We start from the raw sequence: 20,002 nt of genomic DNA on the forward strand, positions 1-20,002 counted from the left end.
GTGAATGTTAAGTGGAAGAAGACTGACCTTAGGGATTATCACTAATTGGCCACCCAACAAGAGTGTCCCAAGGGAAAAGGGTCTTTGCTTACTAAGTGATAAGGTGGTAAGAGAGCTGAAACAACTATGAGCAAGCATGAAAAACAGCAGAGGGAAGATGGCTGAACACATGCTGACGAAAAGAACTTTATTAACTGTAATGAAAGCCAGGGAAGCAAAGGCAATGAAGTAGGGTGGAACTGGAGAATTGATGCACCTAAAGGCAGGCAGGGAGTTATGTGGTAGGCTGCCGGAAGCAAAATGACAGAGCCTCTCAAAGTTTAATCGACTGGGATTTGATCTCCTCATTCATGGATTTCTGCTTTTGTTTTACTCCTTTTTCTCAACATCCTCTACCCTCTGCCTTCACGTTTTAAATTACCAATGCGCCATCCAGAGGCTGAGCTGGGTGCATGCAAACTACTGGAGACAACAATAAAAAACAAAACTGGGTAGAGCCAAATCTGGTTCCTTTTGGTTAGCAAGACGAAGTTTCCAGCGTCAGTTATCAGCCCCATACCAGTTCTGACTCTTTTTCCTTCTTAAAATGGTAAAGGGACAGACTTCAGTGGAAACAAAATATGTAGAAAATAAAGCATGTGTTTTAGGGCATCTGAGATTCAGAGCACACACGAATGTTCACACCCTCACAATCTCTTCCTGATAGCACAAACTTTAATTTATTAATGCGGACTTTGGGGATGTTTATAACCTTTTTAAGATTGAAGAAGTAAAATATTCAAACAGAACAGAAACGTGCAAAGTAGTAGGGTAGAATGTCCTTCCCAATACTTCTCTGGGCACATATAGCCACCTATAATATGGGTATGAATAGACATGTGGTTATGAATTTTTTCCAAAATGGCATCACACTACATATTCAATTACATACTTCAATTGGCCATTTCTCCAATTCTGTGCCTACAGATATACCTTATTCTTTTCTCCGTGTTTGTAAAATATTTCACTCTAGGAATGTAACACAATGTATATAATCAATTCCCTGTAAGTAGATATTTCCGTTTTCCCCTTATTCCTCATGAGTACAAGCAATGCAAAAACACATCCATCTTTACACACACATGCAAGTATTTCTATAGCATAGACTACAGAAGTGGAATTGACAAGTCAATATTTATATATATACATTTAATATAAAAAATAAGCACTAGTAACAACAAATTTTAGGATGCTTCATAGCTTGCAAGGGAAGTGTACATAGTGCCTCTCATTTGGTACTCACCATCAGGCATCATTTACTTGGAGGCAATAAAAAACAGAAGATTCAGACAAATATTAAAAGGAATGCTTCATTGCAGTATACCAAAAGTTAACATTTGATCTTTATATGTTCAATACCTTGCCAAATGTTCTAAGCGATAATAAAATATTATTGATGAGTTACAATTTTCATTTGAACCAAAGAGGATTCTTTGATATTCTAATTCCCACTTAAAATTTCTGGTTCCCTTTTGCATTCAGATAATTCTATACAAGCATCATGAGTACAAGGTAGAAACTAGCCCCAATTTTATCACCATGTGGCATTTCAGCAATTAGGCACCAGCTTATATAAACTCTAACCCCATTCCCTTAAACGGTAATTGGGTTCTTTTGTATCATTATCAATAAAATAAATAATAATTTATCTCCGAATGCAGATTGGATACATATGCTGCGGGCTAAAATGAGTCTTAAAAAACAAAACCTAAAAGTCTTTAATTGCTTCCATCCAAACATCCGATACCAAAACAGATACTTTGCTTTTGAAAAGATTCTCTTCCAATGCTTTTGAGAATGAACACTTTTGCTTAAAATTAGCCTTTTGCAACCAATGGAGAATATTCATTAACAACAGACCACTCAGAGACCCTTGAAAATGAGGCTGAACTGGAAGCAGCCCTGGGCAGCCTAGCATGCCAGCTGCACCTGTGGGGACTCACCTGGCAGGAGGGCTGTGAGGACAGGCACACAGAGCACAGTCACTTGCTGAGCCAGTCACCTTCCCGTAGTAGCCAGAAGCACACACATCACAATGGTCACCTGCTGTGTTATCGCCACAGTTCTGGGAGCCCACATTTAAAGGAAGAGGGAAAAAATGGGAAATTGTTAGAAATCATTCTTATCTGGTAATAGCTAAGCACTGCCACGTTTTATATCAGCTAGCTTTTAAAAATATTCTTCAGGAAAGGGGAGCATTTTCCTCCATATTCTTAAAATCCTGAACATTTCCAGCTCTGTGGCTTTCATTCATCCTAAGGCTGCATTCATCCAATACAGCCAAGAAATTACTAGTACATTCTTCTTAAGGAAAACAGACACAGGAGCCCTAAAAGCAGTTTGCAGAACCTTAAAACATAGATTTAAAATATTTAGTGCCCCAAAAAACAATTTGAAGCACCAGTTTTGCACATAGTCAGGGTTCAACAACCACATGTAAGGAGTTGAAGAATGGATAGATGATTTAGGAAATAGACAATGAGGGAAGAAAACTCATGGTTTTAGAGCACCACTGATAGATTACTGCAACCAACAACTAACTTCCAGTTAATTTTTTTCTTTTTTTTTTTTTAGAGACGAGGTCTCCCTGTGTTGCCCAGGCTGGGGTGCAGTGGTGCAATCATAGCTCACTGTAGCTTTGACCTCCCAGGCTCAAGTGATTCTCCTGCCTCAGCCTCTCGAGTAGGTGGGACCAGAGGCACACGCCACCATGTTTGTCTAACTTTTAACTTTTTTGTACAGATAGTGGATCTTGCTATGTTGCCCAGGCTGGCCTCTAACTCCTGGCCTCAGGTGATCCTCCTGCCTCGGCTTCCTAAGTAGCTGGGACAACATGCACGAGCCACCCCATGTGGCACTTCCAGTAAAATTTTATATCATCCTTTGGACCTATGGTCTTCCTATTAAAAAGGGTACACTTTTTTTTTTTTTTTTTTTTTTCTGAGACGGAGTCTCGCTCTGTGGCCCAGGCTGGAGTGCAGAGGCATGATCTCGGCTCACTGCGAGCTCCACCTCCCGGGTTCATGCCATTCTCCTGCCTCAGCCTCCCGAGTAGCCGGGACTATAGGCGCCCACCACCACACCCGGCTAATTTTATTTTTATTTTTATTTTTAGTAGAGACAGGATTTCACCATGTTAGCCAGGATGGTCTCGATCTCCTGACCTTGTGATCTACCCGCCTCGGCCTCCCAAAGTGCTGGGATTACAGGAGTGAGCCACCGTGCCCGGCCAAAAAGTGTACACATTTTTAAAGCTAAAAGAACAAGCAGTTCTTGCCATCTGATTCCAATTTGAAATTGGCATTTGCTCAATTCATCTCTATTTACTCAGCCACTGGGCACAAGATTCCATGTCTGATGCAGCTGAATAGGTTTCCAGGATCAGTGAGGAACCCCTGAGCAAATGCCCAGGCTGACTCACACTTTTATCCTTGGCAGCGAGAGGTGATACAGAAAGACATCTTGTTACATATTTAAAAAGACTACTTTAAGTTCATTTAAATGTTTTTTAAAATTCTAGTATTTTCCATTTTAAAGTTCTATTCCTATTTTTTTCCCTGATGAGGATAAATTTTACTGGGATCTACCTGACCTCTCAAACCGATTTCTCTTTAGAAGTAAAATTTGTAATCTCTCTCTTGAAAAGTAAATGTGTTAAAGACATGTGTTAATGGCATGGCCTAAACCTGACAATGAAAAAATATTAGATGATGAGAGAGAATTAAAGATTTTCAGGTTTTCCATGGCTAACACCAACTCCCCCTGACGTACGACAGACTGTGGGGTCCCTAGAGAAGCAAAGACAAGCTGCCCCAAGAGTGGCAGGGAAATAAGGACCTCTTAATGAGAACCAAAGTGTGGGCTGAATTAGTTGCCATGGGAAATGCACAGAGAATGCCTGCCAATATTCCACTGATGTAAAAAGGTTCAGTCGTATCTCCCAGAAGGCAGTGGTAGGGAGTGGGTAACCAGGAAGAGGAGCTCCCAAGCTACCGCCGTTGTCCTCAGTCTCCCCAGCCCCTTCCAAGTCATACTTCCAATCAATCACTCTTTTTTTGAGGTGGAGTTTCACTCTTGTTGCCCAGGCTGGAGTGCAATGGTGTGATCTTGGCTCACTGCAACCTCTGCCTCCCGGGTTCAAGTGATTCTTCTGCCCCGGCCTCCCGAGTAGCTGGGATTACACGCATGAGCCACCACACCTGGCTAATTTTGTATTTTTAGTAGAGAAGGGGTTTCTCCATGTTGGTCAGGCTGGTCTCAAACTCCTGACCCCAGGTGATCTGCCTGCCTTGGCCTCCCAAAGTGTTGGTATTACAGGCGTGAGCCACTGCGCCCAGCCCCAATCAATCATTTTTATGATAACACCAAATGCCCAGTGACCTGAACATCCTATCTACTAATGACAAAATCAGATCCAAAAAGGTCTTCATATCTACCTGTACAGTAAGTACAGAGGGAGTGCTTAGCAGATTATGTTGAAGGGAAATGAATTGCACTAAACCACAAAAGGATTCGAAAAACTGAGGATAGAAGGGAAGGTCCTGAGCTCGAAGAGCAAGGAAGAAGGGACTGAGGCGCTATATTGGTGGGAAGAGTGCAAGGGTTTTGTGTCTAGTCAATGCCGTGAGGCAGCAGTGACAGGGCGGGCATGACTACCCTGTCCAGGCTGTGCCGTGGAGACACAGCACCTCGAGTTAAGGAGGGAAGCTCCCACCAACTCCGGGAGCAAAGGCATTAGGCTCAGGGCAGGATACCGAAGACAGACGGTGACATGCACATCCCAGGCTGGTGAATGGACCCATGACCACTCCATCTGGCCTCCAGGCACGTGAGGGTATGTGACTTGGAGGGCTGAAGATTCAGGGCCTTTGAACATGGGAAAGAGGAATTTGATCAAGTAGTTTCACAAGGTATTTGTTAAGATCACATCACTTTTCATGAATAATCTGAACTCATGGTTTATCTCAACAGCTCCAAAGAATAAAACTGCACCAACAGATGCATGGTCCAGGGGCACTGGCTTTTTAAAGAATCAGAGCTGCCCAAAGATGAGCTGAGCTGTTTTGGGAGTGAGCGCCCCATTGTGGCAGGTGTGTAAAATGTACACTAAATTACTGCCTGGCACGGCTGTTATAGCTCAGACTTAATATCTAGATAGAAGGGACAGCCGGGCGTGATGGCTCATGCCTGTGATCCCAGCACTTTGGAAGGCCAAGACAGGCGGATCATTTGAGGTCAGGAGTTTGAAACCAGCCTGGCCAACATGGTGAAACCCTGTCTCTACTAAAAATACAAAAATTAGCTGGGTGTGGTGGTGGGCACCTGTAATCTCAGCTATTCAGGAGGCTGAGGCAGGAGAATCACTTGAAGCCAAGAGGCAGATGTTGCAGTGAGCATACTGCCCCATTGCATTCCAGCCTGGGTGACAGAGCAAGCCTCCATCTCGAAAAAATAAAATAAAATAAAATCTGAAGGAACTCTGACAAGAATAGAAGGACCATTGCAACCCTGAAATCCCATCCCCTAAGCCCAGACACCATTTTTTGTTTATAATGGGTTTCAGCCACAGGAATTGTCAAAAAGAGGGAAAACCAGAATCAAAATGTGGCAGGAGGCAGGTTGGGAGCCCGCAGTACTAATTCCTCTGTTTTGGCTCCAGCGTTTCCTTGTGATTGGGCCACACCCAGGATCTCCAAGGCTTCAGGTATGTCCTTGGTGGGCAGCTCATTTCCCTTCAATGCATTATTTTACCCAAGGCGAGTTAATCTTGGAACAACTAGTAATCAATGTTTCCACCTGAGTTATTGTAAAGCATGAGCCTTCAGGAGTAGGAAATGAATATCAGATTATTTTGTTATCTGCCTCATTGGCTTAAGCTAAATCACGGACACAGGAGTTTGTCCTCAGTCAGGGTTGCGAGGCTTCTGTCTGGCGGCTTAGTCGTTTACAGTGGTCAGAGCTCTCCAAGTGTCCCCGAGACCAATCTTGGCCTAGGAGAAGGTGGCTGAGAAGCAAACACACACTATCATGTGAATAATGTGCTGTTATCCCCTAGAGAATATGCATTTTTTAAAAAAATGCAAGGAGAGGGCAATACTTTACACAGAGAAATACATTTTCAACACTGGCATTAAGTGATTTTAAAATTCCTACGTGAGCCCCCAAACTTCATCATATACAGTTCTCATCTATTTTGACTATGGCAACCAGTACTGCAATTAAAAACAAGGCATGCAACTACAGTCATGCGTCACTTAAAGACGGGGATACTGCCTGAGAAATGCATCCCTAGCTGATTTTGTCACTGTGCGGACATCATAGAGTGCACTTATGGCACAGCCTACTACACGCCTAGGCCATATGGTAGAGCCTATTGTTCCTGGGCCACAAACCTGTCTAGCATGTTACCGTACTGAATACTGTAGGCAATTGCAACACAGCAGGAAATATTTGTGCATCTAACTATATCTAACAGAAAAGGTGCAGTAAAAATACAGTATTATAGTCTCATCAGACCACTGTCCTATATGTGATCTGCTGTTGATGAAAATGTCATTATTTGGTGCACGACTATAATTCCCAAATTGATGCCCACAGATAAATTCATCAAGAAAGGAAAATTTATAAAAGAATTTCCACTGATAAGGTCAGAACCACTAAGCTACGCCTTCCTCAAGGAAATAGGTTTATATTTTATATTTAGCTAAATTTAACCTCTCACTAAACCAAGGCACGGCTATGACTTAGACCAGAAATCTGACACTCAGCATCCACTTTACTTCTAAACTCAGGCAAACACCCCCACAAACCAGCATACCAGACACTTTCCGGTGTCGGGGTCACAGGTGTCACTATGGTTGTTGCAACTGCAGGGCACACAAGGAGCAACCAGAGGGCGTGGTCCCCTGTCACTCCCTGCTGGGAGCTTCCCTCTGTGGTACCCAGGGGCACAGTCCTGAGAGGATGCAAAAGGGAGGACAAAAAAGTCTGATTAAAAAGTGAGTGAAGGACTTGAATAGATATTTCTCCAAAGGAGACATACAAACGGCCAACGAGTATATGAAAAGAAGTTCAACATCTCTATCATCAGAGAAATGCAAATGAAAAAACACAAGGTGATACCACCTCACACCTGTTAGGGTATCAACTATCAAAAAAAAAAAAACACTAACAAGTATTGGTGAGAAACTGGACCTTGTATACTGCTGGTGAGAATGTAAGATGGTACAGTAAAAACCAGCAGCTATACCATTTCCATCTCTCCAAAGATGGAAAATGCAAGTACCATATGATTCTGCAAGTCCACTTTTGGGTACACATCCAAAAGAACTGAAAGCAGAATCTCAAAGAGATATTTGAACCCCTATGTTCATAGCAGCATTATTCACAATAGCCAAGACGGGGAAGCCACCCAAGTTTATTCATTGACAGATTAATGAATAAGCAAAATGTGGCATGTATGTACAATGGAATTATTCAGCCTTAAAAAGGTGGCAAATTCTGACACATGCTACAATATGGATGAGCCTTGAGGACATTATGCTAAGTGAAACAAGCCATTCGCAAAAAGACAAATTCTGTATTACTCCACTTATTTTATTTATTTATTTATTTTTGAGACGGAGTATCTCTCTGTCACTCAGGCTGCAGTGCAATGGCTCGATCTCAGCTCATTGCAGCCTCCGCCTCCCAGGTTCAAGTGATTCTCCTGTCTCAGCCTCCTGAGTAGCTGGGATTACAGGCATGTGCCATGTATTACATATATTATAGAAGAGGACCCTAGAGTGGTCAAATACATGGAGACCAAAAGGAGAATGGTGGTTGTGGGGGACTGGGGAGACAGGAAATGGGGAGCTAGTGTTTAATGAGTGCAGAGTTTGCGTTTGAGATGATAAAAAGTTCTGAGGATGACAGTGGTGACAGTTGCACAACAATGTGACTGTACTTAACACGACTAAACTGTACACTGAAGAATGGTTAAGATGGCAGATTTTGTTATGTACATTTTACCAAAATTAATTTCTTTTTAATTCAAAAAGAGAAAAAAAATGATATAGTAGATACACATAAGTTCTGTTCGTCTCTTGGAGTTGCTGTAACAAGCACATTTCAACTCAAACCCAGGAAATAGATTTTGACTAGAGCCTCCCTACCTGACATGAGAATCCCACAGTGCCAGGAGGACAGACACAATTCTCTAAAAGAGATGCAACCTCTTCTTCTGGGTGCAGCTTTTCAGCCTTTCTGCCAACCTCCATTGAAATGTCTGAGATTCTGTGCAGCCATCATGTTAAGAAGACAGGAAATGCTAACATTTGAAAAACTTTCTAGAAACATAGCACATGACCTAACATTTGCATATATATGAAACCAGAGCTTTCTTCCCTGTTTGGAGTAGTTCCCGCTTGTGATTATAAGTGAAGTGTGTTACAGCGCATTAGTAACTGTCATGATACACTTTAGACATTTTAGAATTTAAAAATAATGTGACACAAGTACACCTAAAAGACCTCTTGAAGTGCTGACTTGGCCAAGACCTAATAGCTTTCTTTATGGGCTAAAGTGTTAGACGAGTAGGTGACAGCATTCTTTATACACCATTACGAAGACATGGGCATTTCAGTTTTCATGGGCAGAAATAGCAATTGTTTTTTGTTTTTTTTTTCATTTTATCTTCAGCTAAGATTCCACCATTATGTCCTTATATTTTATATTGACATTAGCATGCTAGGTGGATACTTTAGTTATAATTCACACATTCCATAATGATATTAATATTTAATAATGTTTCGGTAAGGAACTGAACTACATGGATTAATAAAAATAGTAGGTAATGGAAGTGAAGTGAATCAAATTCTTTCAGTTTGCTTTCAAATACGAAAATAATGGTCAAAATTCTAGAAGCTCCAAGTACCTGCTCTGCTGTAATCCTTGACCATACGATGCCTTGATGAGGATGTACTCAATATCGCTAAGGACAGACATAAAATCCTCTCGTGTGACAGGTTTTTCAGAAACAGAGTTAAAATATTTCCAGAAATTCTGTAGAATGAGAAACACATTCAATTAAGTTCAGAGGCCAAATTCTGACAGGCATAAAACTTATAAAGAATAAATTCTTTTATAAATTTCTCCAGAAATGAGCCGTGTTCTGTGCATGCCGCTGAGTGTAACTGACAAAGACCTCCTGAAACCTCCATGGGCAGGCGCAGTGTCAGTCCCATTTATCAATAGATACGCATTACCTAAGGCAGTGCCAGCCACACAGCAAACGTCCAGTAAACATCTGCTGGAAGAACAGACACTTCCCAAATCTGAACAAGTCCAAAGTCTCCTGTACCACTATCTCTATGCAGGTTGAAAATAGTATGCCAAGAGAAGGCATTTAAGATGCAGTGCCAACTAAATTGACATAAGCCTAATATACATTTCTTGAGAATTTGAAATTCAAACTGTTTTTGGAGATCTTGCTAATCCCACAGGAATTTTGATCCCAGGGTCTTCCTGCTCAGTCTTTTTTTTTTTTTTTTTTTTTTGAGACAGTTTCTCTGTTGCACAAGCTGGAGTACAGTGGCACAATCTCAGCTCACTGCAACCTCTGCCTCCCGAGTTCAAGCGATTCTCCCATCTCAGCCTCCCAAGTAGCTGGGACTACAGGTGTGCGCCACCATGCCTGGCTAATTTTTGTATTTTTAGTAGAGACGGGGTTTCATCATGTTGGACAGACTGGTCTCAAACTCCTGACCTCAGGTGATCCACCCACCTCGGCTTATCAAAGTGGTGGGATTACAGGTGTGAGCCACCGTACCTGGCCGCTCATTCTCTTATTAATGGCTTTCATCTTTCACTACATCCATAGCAAAGTCAATGTCTTTAAGGAACTTATACGAAAAGATCCCATTATCACCTCTCTCATTGCTACTTCTTGTTCCTGTCTCACTCCATTCTCTGGGGCTGGTGCATCCATGTAAATGACTTGCTTTCTGATCCGACCACCTTTGATGAGAACTTGAGGCTCAAAATTGGAGGTGCCGACGCCATCCAAAGAATAGAAGGCCACGCTGTACTTCAGTTTGCCACCATAGGCCATGAGCTATCAAATAATAAAGTGTTGTTTACTTCTCTGACAAAGCTTTCCTTTAAAAACATTTTACTGCAAGACTGCCACCATATGAGAGAAATCTTGTGTCTTAAAAATACATCACATGGGTGAAATTTGTTGTCTGGGATTTGCTTCCTTCTAATTCCATTTAATTATGGATTATTAAGTTGACCTAAGTTACATAGTTCCTTTTGAGAAAACAAACAAAAGTGAGCTCCAAAATAACAAATCAATGTGGTAGTGATGCAAATTATTTTCAAGCTCCTTTAGATTAAAAATTTCTCTATCTCCAGGAGCACTGGATGCATATTTGCAAATTGTAAAGATCAGGGTGAATTCATACACAGACTCCAATGTTTATATAAACAAAAATCCAAGTGATGCCTTTCATGATCTTTTATAGCAGGTTTTTCCCCCCCAAATGAGTGATAATTTCTTGAAAAGGGACTCCCAGGCCATAGCACCTAGGTTTGTACCAAGAGCATATCAGTAAACACAGTACAGTCCCATACCACGTAATGACATTTCAGTCAATGACAAACCACATATATGACCATGGTCTCATGAGATTATAACAAGAACGTTCGCACCTAATGACACATTCCCCTAGAATGTCTCTCCGTTGTTAAGTGACACATGACTGTATATGTTTGTTGAATGACTGCTTTAGGAAGAACCAAATTAATATAATGTGAACTTAAAAAACTTTTAAAATTAATGAAAAATTTTAAGGAACCATATACTTGAGGAGATTTTTATAAGCATTAAACTTCTCTGATCCCACTTAAAAGAGGAAATTAATAACCACTTCTTTAAATGACAGGCCGGCCCAGACTATGGTGATTTTAAACAATTTCCATATCTCCTAGGAAGCGCGGACTGGCTCTCGGCTGGGTGTGCACCTCACCTGGTCTCCCTGGAACTGCTGCGGCAGCCGCCAGTAAAACGGCTCTGCATGGATGTGCTGCCGGACGGTGGCGGCATCCAGCAGGAAGTCGGGGGCCTGGTAGTAAACCCCCTCGGTCGTGCCCCTCAAGTTACTCTGAGAAACCACACGCAGAAGAGGCTGATCGGAGCCCAGCGTTACCTAAACCACGAAAGGAGGGGAAAGTGCACTTCAAAATACGAACTTTCCACTCCAGTTTCATTCTTTAGATTCCATCAGTTTCACAGATGAAACAGCTTCATTATTAAAACAGAAACAGTAAAGACTTTTCCTTTAAACTAAACATCTGGAAGAAAATGAACTGAAAGTGCTTTAAACTACTGCCATTTAGGGCCAAACTGTTGCTACACTGGGGAAATGTTCAATGATATGCAGAAGACGGTTGAGATTTTGCAGTTCTATCTTCTCTCCAATGAAAGCTTTTCATAGATTAGCTAAGGAACAACACAGGCAGCCTTTAGTTCAAGCTCCATTTACTTCCTCAGCCAGCAGAAGCTGAGCTCTGATTCACGTTCTAACCCAAATTAGCTTCCTAGAATTTCGGATGCCATAAGAGCAAAATTTAATGTGAACACTTGGCTGTGTCTCCCACCCCCACCCACCTCCCAGGAGAGTGGGGTTAGAAGCAGAACATTTTGGCTGTGTGTGACTTACTGGGGTCCTCACGTAGCCCTCCAGCTCTGAGCAGAGGTGGGACAGCCCGGAGCAGAAGCAGGGGCTGCAGCCCAGGGGGTTGTCTGCACGGAGAGCGAAGGTGCCCTCTCGACATTCATTGCACTGAGGGCCAAAGACATTCTCCTAAAGGGGAACAAATAAAGGACTTGTTTTTGCCTAAAAAAGAGACGTGATTTCTGAACAAACAGAAACAAATAAAACACAAACATAATCTTAAAAATAATTATAGATGCACAAACATTAGTTTCCTCTAGCCAAGGCCCTGAGCTTTCTGAGTGTCAGTTTTCTCAAACATCCAATCAGTGATTCTTAAACACAGATGATTATCAGAATCATCTTGGAAGCGTTTGGAAAATACAGAGTCCCTGATGAGAAGGTCCCGAGACAACTCTGGAAGCTGCCTTGAGTCTCCAGGTGATTCTGATGATCCCTGGGCATGCGAGGTGATTATTATGATTATTATTATTATTATTTAAGACAGAGTCTTGCTCTGTCACCCAGGCTGGAGTGCAGTGGTGCAATCTTGGCTCACTGCAACCTCCACCTCCCGGGTTCAAGCAATTCTCCTGCCTCAGCCTCCTGAGTAGCTGGGACTACAGGCACCCACCATCATGCCCAGCTAATTTTGTATTTTTAGTAGAGATGGGGTTTCGCCATGTTGGCCAGGCTGGTCTCGAACTCCTGACCTCAAGTGATTCACCCACCTCGGTCTTCCAAAGTGCTGGGATTACAGGTATGAGCCACCGTGCTTGGCCCAGGTGATTATTAAGACAAGGCCTGCTGCTCTACTCGTCTATCATCACAGCTGTTATCATAAGACCTGGCAGAGTCCGGGCGTGGTGGTTCACGCCTGTAATCCCAGCACTTTGGGAGGTTAAGGCAGACGGATCACCTGAGGTCAGGAGTTCGAGACCAGCCTGGCCAATATGGTGAAACCCCGTCCCTACTAAAAATACAAAAATTTAGCCAGGCGTGGTGGTGGGCACCTCTAGTCCCAGCTACTCGGGAGGCTGAGGCAGGAGAATTGCTTGAACCCAGGAGGCGGAGGTTGCAGTAAGCCGAGATTGTGCCACTGCACTCCAGCCTGGGAGACAGAGCAAGACTCTGTCTCTAAATAAATAAATAAGGCCGAAAACGGGGAGACTGATGCTTCCATTACTCCCAGGCCATGATATCTACATGAGTTTTCCTTCTTATCTCCAGTCACCCATCAGCTCATTACCATCATCAAGCCAGAGGGCTCCCATCTCACCACCCATGGGAAAAAGACCAGAGGAGGTGGCTCTGACCTCCTAATAGCAAAGCACATTGGGAAAACTAACGGAAATACACAAAACTTATAATGTCATTGAAATCTTACCTCTTGGGAAAATAATAAACCCCGATTTTCTTCAGTGTGGCCCACACATACAGGAGCCCAATAACCTCACAGGGATCACATCACAAATCCTGAAGCCCTGAGATACCTACCTCACCTGCATACTCAAGACACACAGCCACTCAGCCTATGGAATATATGATCAAAACCTCAGGGCAGTTTTCAAATAGGTTCCGTCATCTGACACTTGTAACAGTAAAAATTCAATTTCAAAAATCATCCATCACTCTAGAGGAGCATAAGAGACTTTGAACTCAGATGCGGAAGGGAGTGTGAACTCACTAGGAAAAGCATCTGAAACCTGGCTGCTTAGGTAAGTAGTCAAAGCCCAGGAGTCATGATGAGGAGCCAGAGAGAGGAAGAAATATGAGGATGGATGGTAAATACCTTGCAAGGGCAGGCCCCGGTTTCCTCCGCACAGCCGCAGAGACCCTGCTCCAGGTTGCAGGCGTCCCCCGACGTCCCCCTCAGGTCACAGTCACAGGGAACACAGTCAGGAAAGTCTCTGTAACCCAAGGAACACTGATCGCAGGCCCGACCACCAAATTTTGACTCGCACTGGCAATGGCCGGTGACCACATCGCACCGATGATGAGTCGACCCCACGAGACTGCAATTGCAGGCCTGAGAGATGGGAAAACCAACTCAATAAAAAGGCAGATTTGATGCTTCCAAGTGTGCACATATTTCAATTACAGGAAAACACTACATGTGGGGAAGTTCTACAGATGAACCATCTCTCTCTTGCTATTGCTGCGTGGATTCACTTTGCCATGTGCCAACAGGAGACAGGCATTGTGTTGCTGGAAATCTGTTCATCTTAGTGGCACATGCGCACAGGGCCAAAACTGTGAACTGAAATTAAATCTACTAGGTCAAAACAAGTCTAACAAAATTACTGTAGAAATCAGGCCAGTCACAGTGGTCCATGCCTGTAATTATAGCACTTTGGGATGCAGAGGTGGGAAGATCACTTGAGCCCAAGAGTTTGAGACCAGCCTGGGCAACATAGTGAGACCCCGTCTCTACAAATAATCAAAAAATTCGCTGGGCATGATGGCACGTGCCTGTAGTCCCAGTCACTTGGGGGGCTGAAGTGGGAGGACTGCTTGAGCCCAAGAGGTCGACGATGCAGTGAGCTTTGATGGTGTCACTGCACTCCAGCCTGGGTGACAGAGTGAGATCCCGTCTCCAAAAAAAAAAAAAAAAAAAGTAATTTCCTCTTGTTTCCAAAACACAAACTATACCCAAATTTAACCAAAGAAGGCTACATAGAAAACTGGAGGCCTCACAATTTGGACATAAACCCCCAATAAAGTGATTTATTACTTTCTCTTGGAAGAGAGTATACATCGTACAATATATTTAAAGGACACTCAAATACTTTTTGGATTTTCTTTTTTTTTTTGAGACAGAGTCTCGCTCTGTTGCCCAGGCTGGAGTGCAGTGGCCCGATCTTGGTTCACTGCAAGCTCCGCCTCCTGGGTTCACGCCATTCTCCTGCCTCAGCCTCCCGAGTAGCTGGGACTACAGGCGCCTGCCACCACGCCCAGCTAATTTTTTTTGTATTTTTAGTCGAGACAGGGTTTCACCATGTTAGCCAGGATGGTCTCGATCTCCTGACCTTGTAATCTGCTCACCTTGGCCTCCCAAAGTGCTGAGATTACAGGCGTGAGCCACCACGCCTGGCCATTTTTTGGATTTCTTTTTTTTTTTTTTTTTGAGATGGAGTCTCGCTCTGTCGCCCAGGCTGGAGTGCAGTGGCGCATCTTGGCTCACTGCAAGCTCCACCTCCCGGGATGGTCTCGATCTCTTGACCTCATGATCCGCCCACCTCGGCCTCCCAAAGTGCTGGGATTACAGGCGTGAGCCACTGCGCCCAGACCATTTTTTGGATTTTCTAACCATCAATGTAATAGGTTCTTGAAGAAAACCTAGAATAAGGTGTCTTAAGGGTGTCATGTCTTCCACTTTGATTCCTATCATCTGCACTAAGGTGTATTGTTTTTGTTTCTGATTTTTAAGGTAGAGTCTTTCTCTGTCGTTCAGGCTGAAGTGCAGTGTTGCCATCACAGCTCACTACAGCCTTGAATCCCTAGGCTCAAGTGATCCTCCTGACTTAGTCTCCCAAGTAGCTGTGACCACAGGCGTGTGCCACCACGCCAGGCTAAATTTTTTAATCGTTATTTTTTTGTGAAGACAGGGTCTTGCTTTGTTGCCCAGGCTGGTCTTGAATTCCTGGCTTCAAACGATCCTCCTGCCTCACCCTCCGAAAGTGTAATGATTACAGGTATGAGCCACCGTGCCTGGCCCACATTGAGTTTTTTATTTAACTCACAAAGCTATTCAACAGATTAAAGTCCAGAAAATATACAGAAGAAAAGGCCTGAAACTTGCTACAGCAAAGCAACTCTCAGTTAAGCAAGAGCATGGATGACAGCGCTCACCTGGCACCCCACCTCCACATCGTAGCCCCAGTGCCCATCCTCACATTCTTCACACTTCACACCCTGTGTGTGAGGGGGGCAGACACACTCTCCAGTTCCTGGGTCGCAGGTATTCTGAGTGTGTGGGCAGTCACAAGCTGAAATAAAGATGAATGCTGGGTTACAGATCTGGGTGATGTCATTAAAGGGCTAACAGCTGATGCTGCTATTTCCCTTTTATTAAGAGTCCAAGCCACTTTTCTCACTCCTAAAAGACGCCTCACATTTCCCAAGACCCCTCCATGTCTCATGGAGGTGGCTGGCCCTCTATCTCAGGAGATGCTGAGGGAAGAGGGGAAATGGGGACAGGACAGGGGAGATAGAGAAAAGAGTGAAAAAGCCCTCACTAGGTGATCACAGAGGGAGCCAATATTTACTAAGCACTTACTGCAGGCCCAATGCCATGCTGAGGACTTTATATAGAACACTTACACTAACTTCTCAATGCAGATTCTCATTAGCATCCTCATTTTACAGATGAGGAAACTGAGGCCAAGCAAAGTTAAGTAATGAATCTAAGCTCCCATAATTAGTAGGCAGCAGAGCCATGACCAAAACTTAGGCTTGTACCCTGATAGGGATCAGAAACCAGAAAAAAGGTATGAAATCCTCCAGGGAAAGAAGAGAAAAAGTAAAGGCACTTGACCAAAATTAGTTGGAAGTAGAGGGAGGGCCCAAGGAAAGGTCTGGGAATGACTACGAAGTCTCAAACAAGGAAATCAAGGCTTACGTGTACAGCTACCATCCTGGTAGGCGTAAAAGCCACGGGCACACCTGTCACACCTTTTCCCTGCCACACCGGGGACACAGTGACACTGGCCTTCATCCGTGCAGTCATCTGACACGGAGCCTGCCATGCTGCAGTTGCAGGGCCAGCAGCCATGGCCTGAGTCCAGCCCATAATAGCCATGCTGTTTCACCAGAGGGAAAGAAAGTGGAAACCAACATACGTTTTAATAAATGACTCCTCATATTAGTATGTTCCAGAACACACACAGGGTATTTCATAGAATCATAAAGTATTCATGACACCATCCCCATCCCAGAACACACACAGGGTATTTCATAGAATCATAAAGTATTCATGACACCATCCCCATCCCTTTACAGCAAACATCCACTCTCTAGACAGGCACGGCACTTGTCAGCCACATTTTGGACATAGTTTGACTCTGTGTCCCCACCCAAATCTCAAATCGAATTGTAATCCCCATGTGTCGAAAGAGAGAGGTGATTTGATCATAGGGGCAGCTCCCCATGCTGTTCTGGTGATAGTGAATTCTCATGAGATCTGATGGTTTTGTAAGTGTTGACAGTTACTCTCCCCTGCTGCCTTGTAAAGAAGGTGCCTGCTTCCCCTTCCACCATGATTGTAAGTTTCCTGAGGTCTCCCCAACCATGCGAAACTGTAAGTCAATGAAACCTCCTTTGTTGATAAATTCCCCAGTCTTGGGTAGTATCTCTATAGCAGTGTGAGAACAGACTAATACACTTGGGGACTTAGCTCCTTCTGAGTCATGGATTCAATCGCCTCTGTACCAAGGCTAAGGTGTCAGTTAGTCACATGCATCTTACCAAGCACTGGTCACACTGCTGTCCAGTCACGTTTGGTTTGCAGTCGCAGAGCCCGGTCTCTAGATGGCACACGGCATAATGGGAGCCTTTCACATGGCATTCACAGGCTAAAACACATGCACACAAGGACATATTAACCCTCACTTCTGAGGATGGTTATCATAACATCCTTCACTCCCAAAGGAAAAAAAAATGTAAACATTCAATGTTTCAAATCACAAAACTAAAAATAGTATTATTGGCAATAACTTTAGAAGTTCAGCATTTTTCTGAAGAGTAAACTAAAACAGGGCTAGTGGAAGGATCCATCAAAGGAAAAACATATTGAAGCTATTAAGACAACAATCAGCAAATTCGCTTAACCAATTTCATGAATTCCTTGACATTTTTTAAATGAGCTACAAATTCCCATGACAAACATGCAATGGAGATTTCAAAATCAACTTAGCCATTTGCTCTGATTCCAATCAGGTACACATTTAATATTTTAAAGCTCAGTTAAAACGTAATCTAAATAAGTACATATTAATATTATATTTCATAATTTAATGAAAAATGTTTTCATTAAATATGATATCCCAGTTCTAAGTCATGAGTCATTTGTAGTTTCAGACCAGATGGCTCCATTTTATCTACAGTTACAACATTGATGCTTAAAGCTACAAAGTTCCCTGCCTTTGCAAAGTGATACAATCTTACGGATCCAAAATATATTTAATCAATATTCACAAGGGAACCCTCAATAAGCACTTCAGTTAGAATATTTAATATGTTGGCTGGGCACAGTGGCTCATGCCTGTAATCCCAGCACTTTGGGAGGACAAGGAAGGCGGATCACCTGAGGTCAAGCGTTCAAGACCAGCGTGGCCAACATGGTGAAACCTTGTCTCTATTAAAAATGCAAAAATTAGCCAGGCATGGTGGCACATGCCTGTAATCCCAGCTACTCCGGAGACTAAGGCAGGAGAATCTCTTGAACCCAGGAGGCGGAGGTTGTAGTGAGCCGAGATCACGCCATTGCACTCCAGCCTGGGCAACAAGTGTGAAACTCCATCTCAAAAAAAATAGAACATTTAATATGTTGCCTGACAAAATATCCCAGGAACTCCTTTTTTTTTTTTTTTTTTTTTTTGAGACGGAGTCTGGCTCTGTCGCCCAGGCTGGAGTGCAGTGGCGTGATCTCAGCTCACTGCAAGCTCCACCTCCCAGGTTCATGCCATTCTCCTGCCTCAGCCTCCCAAGTAGCTTGGACTACAGGTGCCCGATACCACACCTGGCTAATTTTTTGTATTTTTAGTAGAGACGGGGTTTCACCGTGTTAGCCAGGATGGTCTCGATCTTCTGACCTTGTGATCTGCCCACCTCAGCCTTCCAAAGTGCTGGGATTACAGGTGTGAGCCACCGTGCCGGGCTCCCAGGCACTCTTTATGAATGTGTGGACTCAGAACATGTACAGTGTGTGTCATGACATAACAATATAAGAAAAAAGAGAGAAAAACTTCACAAATAACGGAAGGCCCAAACAAAACCTGGAGGCTGCAGCAAGAGTGCTGGACACAGGACATGGGAAGGTCAGGGGCAGAGGAAATGTGCTAGGATCCGCCTCCTTCATGGTCTAGGCCAGGCTGGCCATCTGTTTTCCTGGAGTGGGGGCCTTAACGCTGCAGTCCCACGGGAGGCCCCATTCACCGGCGCCCTTCAGGGACTTGCTCCATCAACCCCGTACTGGACCGTGCGGACTCTGCTGCTAACTCCCCAGCACATCCTTCTCCACTGACCCCATCAAACACAACACACCCACTCCCGTTGACCCTCCATTGGAACATCCACCTCCCTGGCATGTCCATCCAATCCAACTTTTGCTTAGTGTCTTCCTGGCCCCCTGTCTGCTACAACTGTTCTCCCTAAAGTCTCCAGGGATTTCCCAGGCACCAAATTCAGGGAACAGACTTTGGTTCCCCTCTTACCCCATGGCTCTGTGGAAGGGACCCCGTGACCTCCCTCTCCCTTTTGCATCACCCCCTTACTGAGGTATTTGGGACGCCCACTCTTCTGCCCCTCCCTCTTGTTTCTCGTGTGTCTCCTCTCTGTGTTTCATTTCAAGCCACCTCTTTCTCTGGGGAATATTTAAAGTTCAATGCGAGCATGATCAGTGCAAACTATTGATGATAATTTAAAAAATCATATTCACTGTATGATGCATCTGTTAGTCTGTGCCTGTCACATTCAGTATTTCTTTGTACTTTCACCACAAACCAAGGAGGGAGGCGAAATAATGTTCTCTATTTTCGGTGTGAAATCTACAACTTGGAAAGATTAGATAACTTTCTATAGGTCACACTGCTATCTATTACTAGTTCTCTCTCTGCAGTAATAATTATTATGGTAATTCTTTTTTTTTTTTTTTGAGACAGGGTCTCACTCCGTCACCCAGGCTGGAGTGCAGTGGCACAATCTCAGTTCACTGCCACCTCCGCCTCCCAGGCTCAAGTGATCCTCCCACCTCAGCCTCCCAAGTAGCTAGGATTACAGACACTCACCACCATGCCCAGCTAATTTTTGTATTTTCAGTAGAGACGGGGTCTTGCCATGTTGAGCAGGCTGGTCTTGAACTCCTGACCTTAGGTGATCCACCTGCCTCAGCCTCCCAAAGTGCTGAGATTACAGGTGTGAGCCACCATGCCCGGCCTATTATACTAATTCTTAATTAAAATAGTATTTATGTTATAAATAGTACTAATTTAAAATAGTATTATTTTAGACCAACTACTGAATAGCCAGGTACTTTATATATATTTTAA

At 43.6% G+C, this 20,002-nt stretch overlaps 1 protein-coding gene across 1 annotated transcript in view; it reads right to left on the reverse strand.

Moving 5' to 3' along the window:
* Window positions 1–20,002, reverse strand: part of LAMA1 (laminin subunit alpha 1) — a 169,875-nt gene that overhangs the window by 58,332 nt on the left and 91,541 nt on the right. The window contains exons 20-30 of the mRNA XM_030810731.1: window positions 17,202–17,308; window positions 16,357–16,537; window positions 15,588–15,724; window positions 13,528–13,764; window positions 11,742–11,885; window positions 11,049–11,228; window positions 9,947–10,132; window positions 8,954–9,081; window positions 8,193–8,313; window positions 6,857–6,994; window positions 1,983–2,104 (exon numbers count right to left, since the gene is read on the reverse strand). Of these exons, the coding sequence (XP_030666591.1) occupies window positions 1,983–2,104; window positions 6,857–6,994; window positions 8,193–8,313; window positions 8,954–9,081; window positions 9,947–10,132; window positions 11,049–11,228; window positions 11,742–11,885; window positions 13,528–13,764; window positions 15,588–15,724; window positions 16,357–16,537; window positions 17,202–17,308 (1,681 nt within the window). The remainder of the gene's footprint in view (window positions 1–1,982; window positions 2,105–6,856; window positions 6,995–8,192; window positions 8,314–8,953; window positions 9,082–9,946; window positions 10,133–11,048; window positions 11,229–11,741; window positions 11,886–13,527; window positions 13,765–15,587; window positions 15,725–16,356; window positions 16,538–17,201; window positions 17,309–20,002) is intronic.

This window comes from Nomascus leucogenys, chromosome 4 (assembly GCF_006542625.1).
Source record: "Nomascus leucogenys isolate Asia chromosome 4, Asia_NLE_v1, whole genome shotgun sequence".
Classification (NCBI taxonomy): Eukaryota; Metazoa; Chordata; class Mammalia; order Primates; family Hylobatidae; genus Nomascus; species Nomascus leucogenys.